Source organism: Muscardinus avellanarius (assembly GCF_963383645.1).
Source record: "Muscardinus avellanarius genome assembly, chromosome: 9".
NCBI classification, from domain to species: Eukaryota; Metazoa; Chordata; class Mammalia; order Rodentia; family Gliridae; genus Muscardinus; species Muscardinus avellanarius.
Genome location: NC_137795.1, coordinates 94,096,210 through 94,116,988, shown reverse-complemented (window position 1 = coordinate 94,116,988; position 20,779 = coordinate 94,096,210). Strand labels below are relative to the sequence as shown.

The 20,779-nt window shown below is 45.8% G+C and overlaps 1 protein-coding gene across 2 annotated transcripts in view; it reads left to right on the top strand.

Annotated features, from left to right (window-relative positions):
• Positions 1-20,779, top strand: part of LOC308267024 (aldo-keto reductase family 1 member B1) — a gene marked incomplete at both ends in the record, with an annotated part of 118,904 nt that overhangs the window by 85,763 nt on the left and 12,362 nt on the right. Inside the window, one exon of one of the 2 annotated variants that reach the window (XM_080701451.1) lies at positions 15,682-15,747. The exons of the other annotated variant lie outside the window; for it this stretch is intronic. Within the exon in view, the coding sequence (XP_080557577.1) occupies positions 15,682-15,747 (66 nt within the window). Of the gene's footprint in view, positions 1-15,681; positions 15,748-20,779 lie in introns of those variants that run through there. 2 annotated transcript variants of the gene reach the window in all.

Sequence of the window (20,779 nt, the reverse complement as noted above, 5' to 3'; positions counted from 1 at the left end):
GTCTCTTCTGAGAAGTTTAGTTGGACAACTTAAAATTTTCCACTTCTAGCCGAGCGTGATGGCTCATGCTTGTAATCCTAGCATTCGAGAGGCAGAGACAGGAGGATTGCAGTTCGCAGACAGCCTCAGCTACTTAGCAAGGACCTTTGCAAATCAGTGAAACCCTGTTTCAAAAATAAAAAGATAGGACTGGGCGTGTAATTCAGAGGTGGAATGTCCCTGGGTTCCATCCCTGGAACCACACACACACACACACACACACACACACACACACACACACACACACACAAATTCCACTTCTAAAAAGAAAGGTCTTCAGATGCTGCAGTCAATTTGAAAGTTGCATTAAAGCCAACAGTCTTGAGTACCAAGCATCACACTTGGCTTTGTTCAGCCTGTGACTTCTCGTATCAGACTTTCAGCTTCTCTTATTTTATTAACTTCCCAAAGCCTTTCAGAAAATAGGGCAAAAATCTATGACCTCATCCAGGTGTGATGGTATATGTCTGTAGTACCAGTACTTGGGAGGCTGAAACAGGGCCACAAATATAAGGCCAGACTCATCAATTTAGAGAATTTCTTTCTTTTTTTTTTTTTCTTTTTCTTCTTTTTGGGGATCCTAAGGATTGAACCCAAGGGCAACCTACCTTTTAGCTACAACCCAGGCCTTTTGTTTTTTATTCTGAAGCAAGGTCTTCCCAAGTGATCGAGGGCCTCACTAAGTTACTGAGGCTGGCCTTGAACCTACGATCCTCCCGTCTCAGCCTCCCAAGTACTAGGATTACAGGTGCGCACCATCACACCGATCTCCTCTTTGGGTTCCATTTAATGTCTCCGGCACGCTCATATTTCCAAGAACACAGTGCCCAATTCCAACCCACGTTAGCGCAAAAATGTCCTTTCATGTGGATTCCTTTAGCATAGCCAAGCTAGGCAAGAATTCTAGAAATTATTGCTAGCCACTAAGAATACATTGAGAGAAAAGAACAAAGAGATGACCCAGCATTCAAACAGAGTGGCCTCTGCGATCGCTGATGGTACGTGCACACCATCAGTGCCGAGTTAACACGCAGAGCTGTGCATTTAGCTGGCAGGAAATGCGGGGTTATTCCTACTGGGGGAACATCACTGTTATCAGTGTCATCGTTCAGCCATGCCCACCCACCCTCAAAAAGAACAAAATAGTGTTTGAGGAATCCTGTACTTATTACCGGAATGCGCTGTTATCTGTTAACAGTGGGTGCATGCATTCATTCATTTATTCATTCACTGGTACTGGGGATTGAGCCCAGAGGCATTCTACCTCTGATCTACACCCCCAGCCCACATTAGCCATTGCCTTTTACAAGGCAATTCCCATAATATTCCATATTCACAAGATGAAATTAAGGCTCTGGCAAAGCAAAAATAACTCAGGGCTGCCTGGTAAAGCGCAGTGAGGAAGACTGTTCAGAGTCATCACAATTGGATCAGAATGGCTGCGGTGGGGCCTTGCAGGTGAGCCAGAGCGTTTAGGGCCGAGGGATGGGGTCAGTGGAGAGAAAATTACTAAGAGCGAACATCATGGGTAAGTGATGGTGAGGATATCACAAGCTGAGCCGGGCGTGGTGGCGCACCCCTGGAATCCCAGCATTCGGGAGGCCGAGACAGGAGGATCGCTGTTTAAGGAAAGCCTCAGCTACTTAGTGAGGCCCTTTGCAACTCAGTGAGACCCTGTTTCAAAATAAAGAATAAAAATTAGGGCTGGGAGTGTCGCTCGGAGGTAAAATGTCCCTGGGTTCCATCCCCAGTACCGCCAAAAATAAAAAATAAAAATAAATCACTAAGCTGCTGAGGCTGGCTTCGAACCTGTGATCCTCTGTCTCAGCCTCCCAAGTACTGGGATTACAGACATGTGTCTCCAACACCCAGCTCACCCAGCCCTTTTTTATTTGTCTTTTTATTTTGGTTTTTGGAACTGAACCTAGGGGAATTCTACCTCTGAGCTATACTCCCAGCCCTTTTTATTCATTTTTAAATTTTGAAACAGGGTTTTGCTAAGTTTCTGAGGGTCTAAATTGCTGAGGCTGCCTTGAACCTGTCATCCTCCCCTCTCAGCCTCCCAGGTACTGAGATGACAGGTGTGCACCACACCAGGTTCTTTCATTTTTGACTTTGAAACATGGTCTCAATATGTTGCTAAGGTTGGCCTCAAACCTGCAATTCTCCTGTCTCGGTCTCCACGTACTTGGATTATAGCTGTGTGCCACCACACCAGCTCACACTGACCTCTTTAAATCAGTGAAACATAATTTAAGCTGGACAAGGGCTGCCGAGCGGAATTATGAATCAAATTAAGAAAGGAGATATGTGAAGAGAACAAGCAGTGAGGGGGGAGAAAAATAATACAAACTCAATGCAAACATCTGGACTTTATAAATGTACTGACTGTCCTCTAGCTTTGTCTCTGCTAAGGCCGGAGCTCCTGGTGACCCTCCCGGGGGGGCTGCCATTGCTCAGGGGTGGATGCCAAAGGTGTATTATTATTATTATTTAATAATACATGCTGGCGCTGCTGTCCAGGTAACTGTACCCAAAGAGCTTTTAAAAGATAATGATGTTAGCCGGGCGAGGTGGCGCACGCTTGTAATCCCAACATTTGGGAGGCTGAGACAGGAAGATTGTGGTTCACGGACAGCCTCAGCTACTTAGTGAGGCCCTCTGCAACTCAGTGAGACCCTGTTTCAAAATAAAGAATAAAACATAGGGCTGGGGGTGTAACTCAAAGGTAGAATGCCCCTGGGTTCCATTCCCCATCCCTAGTTCTGCTAAAAAAAAAAAAAAAAAAAAGATGATAATATTGGTCTCACTATTGGTCTCACTTTGTCAATTTCAATTTTCTTTCCTTCTTCTTCTTCTTCTTCTTCTTCTTCTTCTTCTTCTTCTTCTTCTTCTTCTTCTTCTTCTTCTTCTTCTCCTTCTCCTTCTCCTTCTCCTTCTCCTTCTCCTTCTTCTTCTTCTTTTTTGGTGGTACTGGAGGTGGAACCCAGAGGCTTTTCTACCTCCAGGCTATACTCCCAGACCTATTTTATACTTTATTTGGAAACAGGGTCTCACTAAGTTGCTGAGAGCCTCACTCAGTACCTGAGACTGGCTTTGAACCTGTGCGATCCTCCTGTCTCAGCCTCCCAAACGCTGGGATTACAAGCGTGGGCCACCACGCCCAGCTGTCACTTTCAATTTTCAAGGCTAAGTCCATGACCCCTCTATCTGTCATTAGGCTTCCTTCTGTTTGGGATGTCATGTCTCAAATAGATGGGCCTCCTGTGGGTGAAGAGGAGCCTCAGATACAGTGGGCAGAGTCCTGGGCCCATTCAGGCTGGTGCTCACACGGCCTGCGCTCGAACTCCAGCTCTGCTAAGTACTGTCTAAGCTTCTGCTCTCATCTGCACAAGGAGCCTAGTAAAGACCAGCCCAAAGCAGGCCTGTGGATCCTTGACAAGACAAGACACGCGAACAGCTCCTTGTAACAAAATAGTGTTTGAGGAATCCTGTACTTATTACCGGAATGCACTGATGTATGTTAAAGTGTGGTTCATTCATTCATTCATTCATTCATTGGTACTGGGGACTGAACGCAGAGGCATTCTACCTCTTATCTACACCCCCAGCCCAATTTTAAGTTTATTTATTTATTTTTGTGGCACTGGGAATTAATCTCAGAGGCATTCTATTCTACCTGAGTTACACCCACAGCCCTATTTTATTTTTATTTTGACACAGGGTCTTGCTAGCTTGATGAGACGCTTACTACTTGCTGAGGCTGTCCTCAAACCTGTGATCCTCCTGTCTCAGACTCCTAAGTACTGGGATTACAGGCATGCACCACCATGCCTATAATCCCAGTACTTGGAGGCTGAGATGGATGGATTGCAGGTTGGAGAACAGTTTCAGTGAAACCCTATTTAAAAAAAAGGGGGGAGGACAGACATTGGTGGTACATGCTTGACTAAGTAAGACCCTGTTTCAAAACAAATAAAATAGGGCTGGGGGTGTAGCTCAGAGGTAGAATGCCCCTGGATCAATCCCTGCTATCACACACACACACACACACACACACACACACACACACACACACACACACCAGGGATGTCCCATGTCTCTTTACACATAAAGCTACAGTAAGAAGACGTCATCTCTGAAGAAGTGAGCTGTCATCAGACATTGAATCTGCCAACACCTTGACCGGGGACTTCCCAGTCTCTCAAATTGAAAGAAATAAATTCCTGTTGTCAATAGCCACCCAACTGATCTTTTGCTCTCTGATAATTTTAACCCCTTGGATCAGAAACCCATGTGAAGAACTAAAAGAAAGTTTCAATCTCTTCTCTGATTGAATGCACATCACAAACATATGTTCCAAATTGTGCATGTAATGGATTTCTTTTTTGACATGGATAAATAATATAATATTTACAATAATTTGTGTTTTGCTCTCACAAACACTCAAGTTTGCCAAATTGTTTCGACTGCTGTCCTTCCTTTACTCGCAACAGAAGAGAAAGGGGCCTCGAGCCCAGTCCTGTGCTTCCAGGAGCCTTCTGCAGAGTCAGGGAGTTTTTTGGGCATCTGCTCTCATTTCTTGACAAAAACATCTTGGAAAATGGTGACTCAAGGCCCTCATTCTAATGAAACTGATGACTATCCCAACAAAAAAAACAAGACTTCTTTCATAATTTCTGATTTTCGCAGAATGCTTGAAATTTATAATGAACATTGGGGCCTCCTGGGAGGCTGAGCTCGCCCCGCCCCCGCCCCAGTGCTCTCCGCCCAGTTATCCTATATTGACCTTCTCCATGTTACCATGTCGCAAGAAAACTTAATGAAAGGAAACCAGAGGCAGAGGCTTAGAACTCGCCTCGTGCAGCATCCTCGACAAACAACTAACTCTTTAGAGATGTTACAAGACCTTGAATGGCAGCAGTGCCGGGGAAGGCAAACAAATGACAGCTCTAAATGCTCGGTTAGAAGAAGAAGAAGAAGAAGAAGAAGGAGGAGGAGGAGGAGGAGGAGGAGGAGGAGGAGGAGGAGGAGGAGGAGGAGGAGGAGGAGGGCAGTAAAGCTTGCTAACAGAAATCCTCCTGCCACCATCTCAAGCCAGATGAGGGTTCAAGGCAGGCCTCTCATGAGTTAACCACTCCTTGTTCTCCCTGGCATGGGGGTTGGCAGGGTGCTCCTTGTCTTTGTAAATCTATGTCTTGTTTTCAGGCAAAAAGAGATCTTCAAGCCGAATGTGGTGGCACAATCCTATAATCCCAGTGTGTGTGTGTGTGTGTGTGTGTGTGTGTGTGTGTGTGTGTGATTTTTGTGGGGTTTTTTTTTTTTCGATACTGGGGATGGAACCCAGGGGCATTCTGCCTCTGAGCTATATTCCCAGTCCTTCCTTCCTTCCTTCCTTCCTTCCTTCCTTCCTTCCTTTCTTCTTTCTTTTTTGTACTGGGGATGAAACCCAGGGGCATTCTACCTTTGAGCTACTCCCCCCAGCCCTATTTTTTAATTTAAAAAAATATTTTTTGCGGGTTTGGGGATGGAACCCAGGGGCATTTGACCTCTGAGCTACACCCCCTGCCATACTTTTTATTTATTTATTTATTTATTTATTTATTTATTTGGTGGTACTGGGGTTCCTGGAAACCCTTCTACCTCCGGGTTACACTCCCAGACCTATTTTATATTTTTATTTGGAAACAGGGTCTCACTAAGTTGCAGAGGGCCTCACTTAGTACCTGAGGCTATCTTCAAACCACGATCTTCCAGTCTCAGCCTCCGGAATGCTGGGATTACAAGCCTACGCCACCACGCCCGGCCCCAGCCCTATTTTTTTTTTTTTTTTTTTTTTTGGTGGTACTGGGGTTCCTGGAAATCCTCTACCTCCGGGCTACACACCCAGACCTATTTTTATATTTTTATTTGGAAACAGGGTCTCTTAAGTCAGCGAGGCTGGCTTCGAACCTGCGCGATCCTCCTGTCTCCGCCTCCCAAGTGCGGGGATTACAAGCGTATGCCACCACACCTGGCTTTATTCTTTATTTTGAAACAAGATCTCACTAAGTTGCCAAAGACCTCACTAAGTAGCTGAGGCTGTCCACAAACCGTTATCTTCCTGTTTCAGTCTCCCAAATGTTGGGATTACAAGCGTGCGCCAACACGCCCAGCCCCAGCCTTATTTTTTATTCTTTATTTAAAACAGGGTCTCACTGAGTTGCAGAAGGCCTCACTAAGCAGCTGAGGCTGTCCGCAAACTGCGATCCTCCTGTCTGTCTCCCAAATGTTGGGATTACAAGTGTGCACCACCACGCTCTTTGAAGATCACTGGTTTGAAATCAGCTTCAGCAACTTAGTGAGACAGAGAAGGGTTATGGAGGAGGAGGAGGAGGAGGAGGAGGAGGAGGAGGAGGAGGAGGAGGAGGAGGAGGAAGAGGGGGAGGAGGAAGAGGAGGAGGAGGAGGAGGAAGAGGGGGAGGAGGAAGAAGAGGGGGAGGAGGAGGAGGAGGGGGAGGAGGAGGAGGAGGGGGAGGAGGCGGAGCGGGAAGGAGGAGTATCTGTTGGAGTCTTGAGGCCAGCAGCCGGGGTATGGCTGCACTTTATCCCATTTATAAAGGCAGGTGCCCCTCAATAAAGGGCACCCAGTTCCTGGGAACGGGCACACTTCAGCTTCAGTGTTTCTTTGACACTGCCTCAGCTGTAGGGACTCGCCCAACGTCACACCCTTTCCAGGAATGGCCCACATCCAGTGCCTGATCCGTCTCATGGTTTGATCTGAATACCTGGCCAACCTGGTACAACCAGGGGTATCTCAGGGCTATGCTAGCACCAGAGCTCCCGAGAGTTTGGCCAAGACCGTGTTGGGCCTGTGCCACAGTCCGACTTCTCCTTATGTCTACTCCTGCTTTGGACTCTTTTACAGTGTTGATGCCAAGGGTCCTCCCGAACAGAGCTCTTCCTGCGTGCCAAATCCCATCTCAGAGTCTGCGTCCTGGAGACCCAACCATGGACACCACTCAAGACCAAGACTCCAAGTTCTCCCTTCTAGATTACTGTTTCCCTTCTCACAGCCCGGGTCTCATCTCCACACGCCAGGCAGAACCACCATCCTATAGCGCCTATCAGATCGTGAGCCTCCTCTGTTGTAAACCTTCTGTTGGTCTCCAGTCACATTCAGCATAAAACCCGTCCTTTCTGTGATGGTCCCTCAGGACTGCACATAATCTGGCCTGCTCCTGGACCTCCTGTTTTAGCTCCAACTATATTTCCTATGTACTTCCAGATCTCTGCTTTACCCGAACAGACTCCTCATTTCTCCTCCTTCCCCACTACCACACCTGAGCCAATTCATTGCACCTTCCTGGTCCTTTTGGAACTCCTGTCTCTGGCTGGAACGTGCCTTCTTAGGAATGGAGTTGGCTTATCCTCTGAGTCCATCAAGATCTCTGCTCAGAGACTGCCTTATCAAAACAACCGTTCCCGCCACCATCTCTCTCTCTTCTAGCCATTTATTTGCTCTCATCATTATTTGGTATTTGCTTGTTTTTAAATATGTTCATTATCTTTCTTTCTCTGGAAAGGAAGAGACTACATATAACAGATTTTTTTTCTTGTTTATCTCTACAACCCCAGGACCTTGAAACATATGCTCTAAAACATGTGATATAAAAGCGCAAACATTTGCCAGGCGTGGTGGCGCACGCTTGTAACCCCAGCATTTGGGAGGCTGAGACAGGGGGATTGCGGTTGGAGGACAGCCTCAACTACTTAGTGAGGCCCTTTGCAACTCAGAGAGACCTTGTTTCAAAATAAAGAATAAGGCTGGGTGTGGTGGAGCACGCTTGTAATCCCTGCGCTTAGGAGGCTGAGACAGGAGGATCGCACAGATTTGAAGCCAGCCTCAGCTACTTAGTGAGGCTCTCAGCAACTTAGTGAGAGCCTGTTTCCAAATAAAATATAAAATAGGTCTGGGAGTATAGCCCAGAGGTAGAGGACCCCTGCGTTCTATAAAAGAACAAAAGAACAAAAGAAAGAAAGAAAGAATAAGCTGGGCATGGTGACGCACATTTATAATCCCAGCATTCAGGAGGCTGAGACTAGAGGATCACAGTTGGAGGACAGCATCAGCAGCTTAGTGAGGCCCTTTGCAACTCAGAGAGACCCTGTTTCAAAATAAAAGGGTAAAGAATAGGGCTGGGTGTAGCTCAGATGTAAGATACCCCTGGGTTCCATCCTCAGTACCACACACACACACACACACACACACACACACACACACACACAATAAATAAATAAATAAATAAATGGAATAAATACTTGTTGGGTAAATGACCTCTCTCGTGTTTTTTCACACTCTGCCGTACTCACATTATTTTTTATTTTACTCGCATTAATTTTTTATTTTACTTATCACACACCAGAGGTTCTGAGCCACAGAGCCCCAAGACCTTAGCGTAGCCCAAGTAACTCTGTACTAGAGAGCAGAGTCGCAATCACTGGTTTCTAGAAAGTAGCTCACGAATCCCTTAGGCCTGTCTTAGTCATTAGAGTGGCATCAAGGTTATCTCTGTTGAAAGGCCTCGCTCACTCATCCGCTTTCTCATGGTCTTCTGTGGCAAAGGGAGGTAGGTGGTTATTGCTGCAGGAGCGGGGAAGGCGGCAGACAGGCTCAGGCATGCGCTGCTAATAATGTGGCGGTCACAAATTATTCCCGTGAGGATAATGATTATGCTTGCCCTGTGTGAATAATTCTCCCATTGTGGGTCGATTCTTTTTCTTCTTGATGACTTTAGGCACTGTGAGAGAGTGAGTTATTTGCCTCAGAGCAAAATTTAAGGACAAGGGCAACATTAAAAAAAAAAAAAACTCAATAAGCTGGACGTGGTGGCCCATGCTTGTCATCCCAGCATTTGGGAGGCTGAGACAGGAGGATCGTGGTTCGCGGCCAGCCTCAGCTACTTAGTGAGGTCCCCTGAGACTTAGTGAGACCCAATTTCAAAATAAAGAATAAAAACTAGGGCTGGGGGTGTAGCTTGGAGGTCAAATGCTCCTGGGTTCCATCCCCAGTACCACACAAAAAAAATCCTCAATAATCAAGATAAGTAATATTGTAATGCAATTTTTATTTGTTCTTGTATTATTATTATTATTATTATTATTATTATTATTATTATTATTATTATTTGCTGTACTGGGGATAGAATTCAGGGACATTCTACCCCAGCCCTATTTTTTATTCTTTATTTTGGAGTAGGGTCTCACTGAGTCCCAAAGGGCCTCACTAAGTAGCTGAGGCTGTCTGCAAACCACAATCCTCCTGTCTCAGCCTCCCAAATGCTGGGATTACAGGTGTGTGCCACCACACCCGGCGGCTCTATAAAGCAATTTTTTTTTTTTTTTTGGTGGTACTGGGGTTCCTGGAAACCCTTCTACCTTTGGGCTACACTCCCAGATCTATTTTATATATTTTTTTATTTGGAAACAGGGTCTCTTAAACCAGCTGAGGCTGGCTTCGAACCTGCGCGATCCTCCTGTCTCCGCCTCCCAAGCACAAGCGTGTGTGCCACCACGCCCGGCCTCTGTAATGTAATTTTAAAAAATCTAAATTTAGAGCCAGGTGTGGTGGCACATGCCTGTAATCCCAGTACTTGGGAGGCTGAGATAGGAGGATCACAGTTCAAGGATAGCAAGTAGTGAGACTCTCATCAACCTAGCGAGACCCTGTTTCCAAATAAGAAATAAAATTGGACTGGAGTTGTAGCTTGAAGGTAGAATGCCTCTGGGTTCAATCCCTAGTAACACACACACACACACACACACACACACACACACACACACACACATCTAAATTAAGTCCGGTGCAGTGGCACATGTCTGTAACCCACTACATGGGAGGCTGAGACAGGAGGATTGCAGGTTCAAGGACAGCCTCAGCAAGTAGTGAGACTCTCATCCACCTACTTAGACCCTGTTTCAAAAATAAAAATAAAAATTAAAAGTAGGGCCGGGGTGTAGCTTAGAGGTAGAATGCCCCTGGGCTAAAGCCCCAGTAATACACACACACACACACACACACACACACACACACACACACACACTCTAAATTAATGCAAAACTTTCAGGATGAATAAAATATCTAAATTTGAAAGAAATGCCACCTACTAGCTTCTTGGGATTGGGCAAATAATAGCACCAAATCACAGTTTCTTCCATCTGAAAAATGGAGAAAGGGATACGAGTAGATTTCTTTGTAAGAAGGTTATAAGGTTGCGGATGCTCTTATTCATAAGAATTTGCCAAGCAGCTGGGTTGGAAATGGCAAGAGGTTTTCGTCTGTTGGTTTGATCTCCTTTCCTGTTGTTCCTCCTGCGTTGACTCTGGGATTAATATCAACAGCTATTTGTGTGGTATTGGTCTCTGTGTTTTACCTCGCAAACATGAGGATATATTGACACACTCAGCCCGTGCCTTCAGCGGACCACTTCTCTCCATCTTCTCTGCCGACTCACTCCTGGCAAAGGCAGAGGCCTCTGCACGCCCGGTGGCCCCTCCTCTCTTCCTCTCTGGCCTCACTGCTGCCCCCCAGTTCCCTCTCCCAAAGGACCAATCTCAGCTGTTCCTATGACCACATTATAACGGACAGGCAGAGATGGGGAGACACACGCCTGTTGATGAGATAGGAAAGCTCGATTTGTGGATCTTCCTTGAAGCGCTCTCTCCTCTCTCTCTCTCCTCTCTCTCTCCTCTCTCTCTCTCTCTCTCTCTCTCCTCTCTCTCCTCTCTCTCTCTCTCCTCTCTCTCTCTCCTCTCTCTCTCTCTCCTCTCTCTCTCTCCTCTCTCTCTCTCTCTCCTCTCTCTCTCTCCTCTCTCTCTCTCCTCTCTCTCTCTCCTCTCTCTCTCTCTCTCTCCTCTCTCTCTCTCTCTCCTCTCTCTCTCTCTCTCTCTCTCTCTCTCCTCTCTCTCTCTCTCTCCTCTCTCTCCTCTCTCCCTCTCTCCCTCTCTCCCTCTCTCCCTCTCTCTCTCTTTTGTAACCTGGGGATTAAATCCAGGGGCATTCTATCTCTGAGCTATAGCTACAGCCCTCACCCCATTTTACTTTTTTATTTTGGTCTCACTAGGTTGCTGAGGTCTCCCTACGTTGCTGGAGCTGCTCTCAAACCTGCAGTCCTCTGGTCTCAGCCTCCCAAGTGCTGGGGTTATGGGTGTGCACCACCATGCCTGGATGAAGTTGTCACCTGTCCCTTGTAAGTGGTTGTCATCATTTTCCTGCTGCCTAAATATGGGCGTGGTGGCAAAGTCATAGAATGCAAAAGCTTCCTGATGAATAAAATATCACAATTTGAAAGAAAGCCGGGTGTGGTGGCACAGACCTGTAATCTCAGTGCTTGGGAGGCTGAGACAAGAGCATTGCAGGTTCGAAGCCAGCCTCAGCTTCTTAACGAGGCTCTCAGCAACTTAGTGAGACCCTGTTTCCAAATAAAGTATAAAATAGGTCTGAGGGTGTATCCTGGAGGTAGAAAGCCCCTAGTTTCATCATCAATACCACAAGAAAGATAAGAAGAGAGAGAGAGAGAGAGAGAGAGAGAGAGAGAGAGAGAATAAAGAAAGAGAGAGAGAGAAAGGAAGAGAAAGAAAGAAAGAGAGAGAGAGAAAGAAAGAAAGAAACCACTTACTAATTTTTTAGTGTTGGGCAAATTAATATCACCAAACTACAGTTTCTTCACTCTGAAAAAAATGGAAAAAGGAACATAAGTATTTATCTTTGTAGGGAGGATAAAGTCTACACTGTATTTGAAGTCCTGATGTGAGAGGCTCTCGGAAAACAGTGGATGCAAGAACTCATAGGTGGATTATGAAATCATTTATCATGAGCTCATCCTGAGTGAGCTCAACACACGCACACAGACAGACAGACACACACACACACACATACACACACACACACACCACCTACAATAAGGAGGGCGATTATTTTATAACTCTTGTTTCTCTCATACATGCCTTTATGTGCACTATGTCATGGAGTAGCATAATTCTTACTATGAGAACATTAAGAACAATGAGAAGCCACTGGTCTTGTGGTTAAGAATCTGGGAGCTATAGACATATTCCTGGGTTTAAATCTTGACCATAAATTGGGTATGGCAGTGCACGCTTGTAATCCCAGTACTTGGGAGGCTGAGACAGGAGCACAGGTTCGAGGACAGCCTCAGCAAGGTGTGAGATTCTCATCGACCTACTGAGACCCTGTTTCAAAATAAAACAAAATAAGATAGGGATTGGAGGTGTAGCTTGGAGGTAGGATACCCCTGGGTTCAATCCCCAGTACCAAAAAATAAATAAATAAAAATAAATAAATAAATTCTGACCATAACACTTACTTGATGTGAGACCTTAGCTTTCTTCATGTGTAAAATGGATTAGAAACAGTACTTACTGCAAGGGGTGGGTATGATATTAAACAGTCGCATTCACATGATGCCTATGGATGAGTATTAGCTATTATATTAGTATCATTATTATTACTATAATTAGCAGCAGAAGCACCTTCATATAATGTACCCAGGAATTGAGCTGTAATAAAGGCGCAGGAGTTGCTTATTGTCCTGGAGGAGATTTCTGGTGCGTCCCCTAAATCCTGTCCCTCTGGTTTCTAGTGTGCAAAATGGTGACATTTTCCCATCCCACTGCAGAAAGCTGGGGCCCGAGGACTAGGTCTGGCTAATCGATGGCAGGTAGAATTGCCTGGGCAACTGAATGCTCACTTGGCCATCCAGGGCTCCTGGGTTCCTCGGGGGCAGACCTTGAAGACTTGGGGGGTAACTGTGAGACAATGGGGTGGAGCCTGCATACCCCTGTCCTCAGTAGCTGTGGGAAGCCGGGCCTCCTGTCAGCGCTCTTCCCCAGCCTGTGTTAGACACCAGCATGCAACTTTGCTTATGGCTGCTTAATTCAAGAATGATTCATATACCATACAATTCACTTTTTTTTTTAAGTATACAATGCAGTGGTTTTTAGTATAGTCACAAAATTGTACAGATTTCACAGGACCATAAACGCTAGGCTAAGGGATTTAAATTTTATCCCTTGGGGATCTGACAGTTAAAAGGAGGTCATGCCAGGTGTGGTGGCGCACGCCTGTAATCCCCGCGCTTAGGAGGCAGAGACAGGAGGATCACGCAGGTTCGAAGCCAGCCGCGCGCGCTGCCTTAGGAGACCCTGTTTCCAAATAAAAATGTAAAAATAGGTCTGGGAGTGTAGCCCGGAGGTAGAAGGGCTTCCAGGAACCCCAGTACCACACACAAAAAAAGGAGGTCATGTTTTCATTGCAAAAAAAATTGTGTTTATTAAGAAAGTAATCTGACAAGCAGTATTCTACATTTCCGTTGGCTTCTTCCTAACTTTTCCCAAATATAATATGGGTTTTTTATGCTTATTAACACAACATAGTTACATGATTTAATTTTCTACTTTTCACGTTAGCATTGCAAAATGCCATCGCGCACATGTCAAAATTTTGCTTAAAGGCCACACAAACTGTTGTGGAAATACCACAATAGTGTACCCCAACTATAGTACTTGTGACCAGAAAAACACAGACATGACTTTCCACATTTGCATACCTCAGGCAAAATTCTCCTTACATAGTACTTAATTATTATTTATACATAATAATTATTAATTACTTAATTCTTATTATTACCATTGTTGTTATTGTTATTATTGTCATTGTTTGTTTTGTTATCGGGGATTTTACTCAGGGGCAGTCTACCTCTGAGCTATGCCCCAGCCCTATTTTATTTTTTATTTTGAAACAGGATCTCATTAAGTTGCGGAGACTGGCTGTGAACCTGTGATCTTCCTGTCTCAGTCTCCCAAGCACTGGGATTACAAGCGAGTGCCAGCATGCCCAGCTAACTCAATTATTATTGAGAAAACAAAGCCTCTGATATTGAATCCATTTCAATAATCTATGACCTGTGTGTGTATGGTAATCTGCTCATCAAATGTGCGTGGTTTTCACAAGACAGTAGCCCTTGGGATTTACACTCAGGAGGTTCAACTGGCAGCAGTTTTTAGGTCAGGACTGGTCTCCTGGAGGAAGAAGGGTGGGTCGTCTGCTGCTTGGCACTCACCAAGTCCCCAGCTTTTAGGCTCCAATCCAAATTGTACTATTTGGGGCCAAATAACATCGGAATTTACCCACTAACGACAGTTTTTGCAAAAACCAAATGGAAAAATACTTGAGCTAGTATGTACTGTATAAATTAAGAGGGGGCACTTTTTTAAAGGAGACCATATAAAAGCTAGGTGTGGTGGTGGTGCATACCTGTAATCACAGTACTTGGGAGGCTGAGGCAGGAGCATATCAAGTTCAAGGCCAGTCTGGGCAATTTAGGGACACTGTCTCAAAATAAAAAAGGCTGAGGGTGCCGCTCAGTAGTAGAGTGCCCCTGGGTTCAGTCCCCAGTACTACACACACACACACACACACACACACACACACACACACACACACACATATACAAGGTACCCGGTGGAAAATCACCAGGATGGGGTTTTAGAGAGGGCTGGTCCCTGAGTCATTACTGGGCAGACCTAGTTCCCAGTCTCTCCTAATTAGAGGAAAGATGGGAGGGTGATAGAGCAGAAAGAGAGAGAGGTGGTTGGAAAGAAGCCAAAATTATCTTGAAGATTCCTGGCCACTTTCCTTTGCTTACCTTGAGGGGAAACAATGGGTTTTTCTACCTGCCAAACAGAGCTGATTGATTTATTATTTAGTATCTCCTAAATTGAAATACTTGAAGCTACACTAGTACAGTTAAATTTTTTCTTCTATGTGTTCCTGCCTACTCACTTTTTTTGATTCTGCAGAGTTTGGCCAAGGTACTGTACTGGAATTTGCCTCTCCAATAGCCTCACTTTCCAAAGACTAATTGATTCTAAATGGAGACACCCCCCACCCCCAATGTCGTCTCTGTGTTCTGGATCAAGCTTATGAGGGCTCACGAGGTTCAGGAGTTGCTGGCTTTTGTAACAAGGCTTGCTAAATCGCATCCAGTGGGTACAGACACGGATACCACCTCAGACTGAGAGAAAAGTTCTTTCTAGGATGCTACACGCAGGCTGGGCAAATCGAAACTTCATGAAGGTATTCTGCAAAATGATTGCAAGCCATTTCTCTGATAGGCACCATCTTCTAAGAATTAAGTGCACTCAGCTACACCTTAGCTAGTAAGTTTTCTAAAGATTAAGGATAAAGCAAGCATTCGTCAATTTCCCAAAGAGCCTCGTGCAGCGGTTGGACAGCAGACACCTTTTTTCAGAGCTCTTAAGTGAAACTAAAACTTCTCCCCAGCCTATTTATTTATAGGATGCCTGTTACATCTGTTAGTATTTTTGTAACTGCAGTTGGGGAGGGCTGTTCAGCCACGTGGGGCGTGAGTGGAGGAAAGAATTCCGTCCCGCTAGGACCTAGAGGAAAAAGCATCCCGGCTTACCACCCGGGAAGGGCCGCGGCGACCAATCAGAAGGCACCTTAGCGAAGTCGCGCGCCAATCGCAGGCGCCCATCCTGCAGGCCCCAGAGCCTATTTAAAGGTGCGCGCCGGCGACTTGGCTGCACAATTGTGGGCCGGGGCTTGTAACGCGCAGAGCCATGGCCACGCACGTCGAGCTCAACACCGGCGCCAAGATGCCCCTCCTGGGGCTGGGCACCTGGAAGGTAGGTGCCCCGAGGGGCGCGGCCTGGGCGGGACCCCGGGGGACCCCGGCTGCCCAGGCGGCGGACGCCTGACCTGCTGTGGCCAAGGACCCCGCGGGGCTGCACGGCCTGGCCTCCGCGGCCCCGCGTTTGAGGTTGGGATGGGGGTGGGTCCCAGGTGGAGACCCGCGGCCCGGGGAACCGAGGCGAGTGGCCTGCCCGACCTCCGCGTGGCTCCGGGCGGGCGTTTGCAGCCCACCCGAAGATGGAGCCGAAAGCGAGCCGTGCGAGGCGAGCTCCAGCCACGCCGGAGCGGTGCCTCGGGTGTAAACACTTGGCGGATTCTTTTCCGATTTCGCCAGTTACTGCCCTCCCGGGAATAAGCCTCCGCGTGGAGCCCGCAGACCGCGCCTAATTAAATCAGGTGCTGCGAGTTGGCCCATCCATCTGTTTGCTGGTTCCCGGAGGCGCAGCGCTAGCTCCTCAGCTGGTCTCGGGGTGACCCTGGGGATCCGGCCTGAGAACCCCGCGGAGAGTGTGGGACCCCCTTGTCACTGACTGTCGTTTATGGACGGACGCTCCCGGGAAAACCTCAACACCAGTAGGGATGCAGATCATAATAATAGGCCAGGAAAAACAGGATAATGTGCCAGGAAAAACACACTTTTAAAAAGTAAAAGTCATCCCCTGGTCATCTAGAAACTTAGGGACACAGAAAGGTGGTATTTTGGGAGCTGCAAAAAAAAAAAAATATATTCTTTTTTTTTACCCCCAGTACTGGGATGAAACCCAGGGACATTCTGCCTCCAAGCTACACCCCCCCAGCCCTGTTTTTTTTTTTTTTAATTCTTTATTTTGAAACAGGGTCTCACTGAGTTGCAAAGGGTCTCACTAAGTAGCTGAAGCTGTCCTCGAACCGAGGGCCTCTTGTCTCAGTCTCCCAAATGCTGGGATTACAAGCGTGCACCATCTTGCCCTGCGAAAAACTCATATTCTAAAGCCACTTGTAAGTTAGCTTCGGGGTAGTGTATATTATATTCCCCTGTTATGACTTGGGTTTTTTTTTTTTTTCCTTAAAGGAATCTTGTATATGGTCCTGGGAATTAAATATTTACTTACAGACAAGGAAAGAAAAAAATCAGGAAAGGTTGCATGCCAATAGTTTGAAATAGGACAGAGGTGGCTGTAAAAGCTGTAGTTGAGAATTAGTATAAGATAAATAAGTGTGGCACAAGCCAGGCATGGTGGCTAACCCTTGTAATCCCTGTACTTGGGAGGCGAAGACAGGAGGATCGCAGGTTTGAGGCCAGTCTCAGCTACTTAATGGGGCTCTCCACAACTTAGTGAGACCCTGTTTCAAAATATGAATTAAAAATAGGGGCTGGGGGTGTAGCTCAGAGGTAAAATGCCCCTGGGTTCCATCCCCAGTACCACAAGAATTAAAAAAGAAATGGGGTACAGATATTCCTCCATGGGAAGTGTTTCTTGGCCCAAATGAGTAGAATACATAATTTGTGTTTTCTCCCCCAAAGTCCAGTGGACTATAATGGTGTAATTGAATTACAACCGTGTTACCAAGTTAAATTCCTTCTGTTGGAATGTCTGTGCAAGATGTGTTCTTGGCTGTAGCAAAATAGCTGTATCTCGAGGCACGCAGATGTGCACCTGTAACTGCAGTAGAAGCCTCACAATAGTACTTTACTATGTGGGATGTGTTCTGATATTTTTATTCCATTTTTCAAAAAAAATACGGTTATAACTTCAGAAGTTAATTTCACGCTCTGCCATTTGAAAGGCATTACTCAGGAGTAAGAGGAAATGTTTATTTAAAGAGGATTTCAAAACTGCTTGAGTAGGCAACAGCACAGAAAAGCTGTGTATTTAGTTAAAATAACAAAATCTGTATGTTTAGATCTTTCATTCTGGCCGAGAACTGAGACAGTGTCTGCCTTCTTTGCCCGGTGTTTGTTTCCTGGCAGATAGTAGGCATCCGAAAGTTATGTGTTGGCTTTTTTTTTTTGCAGGTCTGGGGCTGGAACCCAGGGGCATTTGATGTCTGAGCTACACCCCCTGCCCTATTTTTTTTATTCTTTATTTTGAAACCGGGTCTCACTGAGTTGCAGAGGGCCTCACTAAGTAGCTGAGGCTGTCTGTGAACCGCGATCCTCTGGTCTCAGCCTCCTGAATGCTGGGATGACAAGTGTGCGCCACCACGCCCGGCTATGTGTTGGATTAATACGAAGACATCAGACAACTTTAGAGATAGCTGTATAGTAAAGATGCCCACTTATATATATATACTTTTTGTTTGTTTGTTTGTTTTTGGGGTGATACTAGGGGTGGAACCCAGAAGCTTTCTACCTCCGGGCTATACTCCCAGACCTTTTTTTATACTTTATTTGGAAACAGGGTCTCACTAAGTTGTTGAGAGGCTCACTAAGTAGCTGAGGCTGGCTTTGAACCCGTGTGATCCTCCTGTCTCAGCCTCCCAAGTGCGGGGATTACAAGCGTGTGCCACCACGCCCGGCTGCCCACTTATATATTGTTTGATGTCTTGAGGATATTACAGAGAGGGTCAGAGGGGTAAAAGTGAAATTCAAGTCATCCAAAGTATGGGTTTGGACAGATTTCTTTTTAATTATTTTTAATGACTTAATTCCTTTCCCCAGCGTGTGTGTGTGTGTGTGTGTGTGTGTGTGTGTGTGTGTGTGTGTACACATACATATATACTTATATATGTGCATATATATTTTTATATGTGGATAAACATATATTTGTACAGCTGTGTGTAATATATGCATGCATTTCTTCATAAATGCTCAACAAAATATGTCATAGTGACAACTGGAGGAAATTGCCTGTGGATTTAGTTCTTATTCTCCTGGGTCTTTCCATTGTTACTTATTTATTTTTTGTGTGTGATACTAGGGATGGAACCCAGGGGCCTTCTACCTCTGAGCTACATCTCCAGACCTATTTTATATTTTATTTGGGAACAGGATTTTACTAAGTCACTGAGAGCCTCACTAAGCTGCTGAGGCTGCCTTCGAACTTGCAATCCTCCTGTCTCAGCCTCCCAAGTGCTGGGATTACAAGCCTGCGCCACCACGCCCAGCTCTTTCCATGTGTTTTATCCTGCAGACTGACAGCAGGGCTCTAGTGGGCTCTAGTCTACTGTTCCATCAAAAGTCCACAGTTCCCTTCTCTTCTCAGAGGTGAGGATTTCAAGCAGGGGGATACCTTCTCTGTCCCAGACCCCATGTGGCTTAGATGAGGGTTTCTTCCTGGCAACCACACCTTCCTGGCCGGACAGTAAATGAGCCCCTTGTATTGCATTGCCAGGAAGCCTCAAGGCAGAGCTGACCGCGGGTGCAGGCCACTGTCTTTTTACTGACGTTTTGACCTAGTGGAAAATTTGGGGTACTGTGTGTCATCGTGACTTCCACATATAGGCTGGGGACACTCCTAGGAGTGGAGGTACAGCTGTTCTCAGTCTTTTTCTTATCTGTGATCTCACCCCTCCTACTCAAGAGAGTTTTGAAACATTTTTCCTTTTAGTTTCCCCTCAACATAGATTTTTTTTTTTTTTTTTTTTTTTTTTTTTTTTTTTTTTGCGGTACTGGGAATTGAACCCAGGAACATTTTAACTTCCAAGGTACATCCCCAGCCCTGTTTTTAAATTCTTTTTATTTTGAAACAGGGTCTCACTAAGTTTCAGAGGGCCTCACTAAGTAGCTGAGGCTGGACACAAACCCAGATCCTCCTGTCTCAGCCTCCCAAGTACTGGGATTACAAACCTGTGCCACCACGCCTGGCTCCCAACACAAAATTTTAATATCACAGATATATTAAACATCTATTTATATCATATAGCCCTTTTAAAGGCCCATAAGCCATTGCAATTTTTTTTTCTTTAGAAGCACTAGGGATTAAACCTAGGAATGCTCTATGACTAAGCTACATCTCCAGCCCTTTTTGTTTTTTATTTTTTTTATTATTTTTCATTTATTTTTAATTTTTAAAATTTTTTTTTAAAATTTTTGGTGGTACTGGGAGTGGAACCCAAGGGCTTTCTACCTCCAGGCTATACTCCTAGACCTATTTTCTATTTTATTTGGAAACAGGGTCTCACTAAGTTGCTGAGAGCCTCACTAAATAGCTGAGGCTGGCTTCGAACCTGTTCGATCCTCCTGTCTCAGCCTCCCAAGTGCAGGGATTACAAGCGTGCGCCACCACGCCCAGCTTTTGTTTTTTATTTTAACACAAGAGCTCACTGAGTAGCTAAGACTGGTCTTGAACACGCAGTACTCCTGCCTCCCTGGTCACTGGGATTACTGGGTACCACTGTGCCCAGCCATAAGCCATTCTACAAGCTGTCTTTTCTGGTGGGGTTTGTTTTGTTTTGTTGCTTTTGCCTTCCCAAACCAATTTGGCCTCTTTGGAGGCCATAGCACTGCCTTCAAGAATGCGTAAGGTAGAAGAACCTCTGCCAAGAAAGATGTCCTGCTCTTTTTGCCTGGTGGGACAAGCTTGTGAAGATGGAGGGAGGTCCTGGGGCGGGGAGAGGCGCTGATGGAGGAGATAGCCAGCTCTTCACCCTCCTGGCCTCCCTGCAGGCTGCCATCTCTCCCTCTTTAAGATCAAAGATTTAAGTAAGCCCTGCTCGGGCCGGGTCAGTCCTGGTACCTCCACATCTCAACCAAGGGGCCATATCCGTGTCTCAGATTCGGAACAGGTTTATCACAGTAGACCGGGAGGAGGCGAGTCTCGTTTTTCTCTGTGATGTTGCCAAACCTGGTTGGGAGCTTTGATGTAAAATATTATCCAGGTTGACTTCTGTTTCCAGTGTAATGAGGCAGTGAAAAGGGTCATTCTTCAGTCAATCATTATCATTTGGAATTGCCATTTACATTAACAGGCTGTAAAATGATTTGGGACCACAGAATCCAAGTGCGGTTGGTTCCTTTGTTTCAAACACACAGGGAAAATCGTGCTTTCTGTGGCAGGTGGGTAGACGTGAAAGGTGGCACATTGGAATCATCCTTTGGATTCA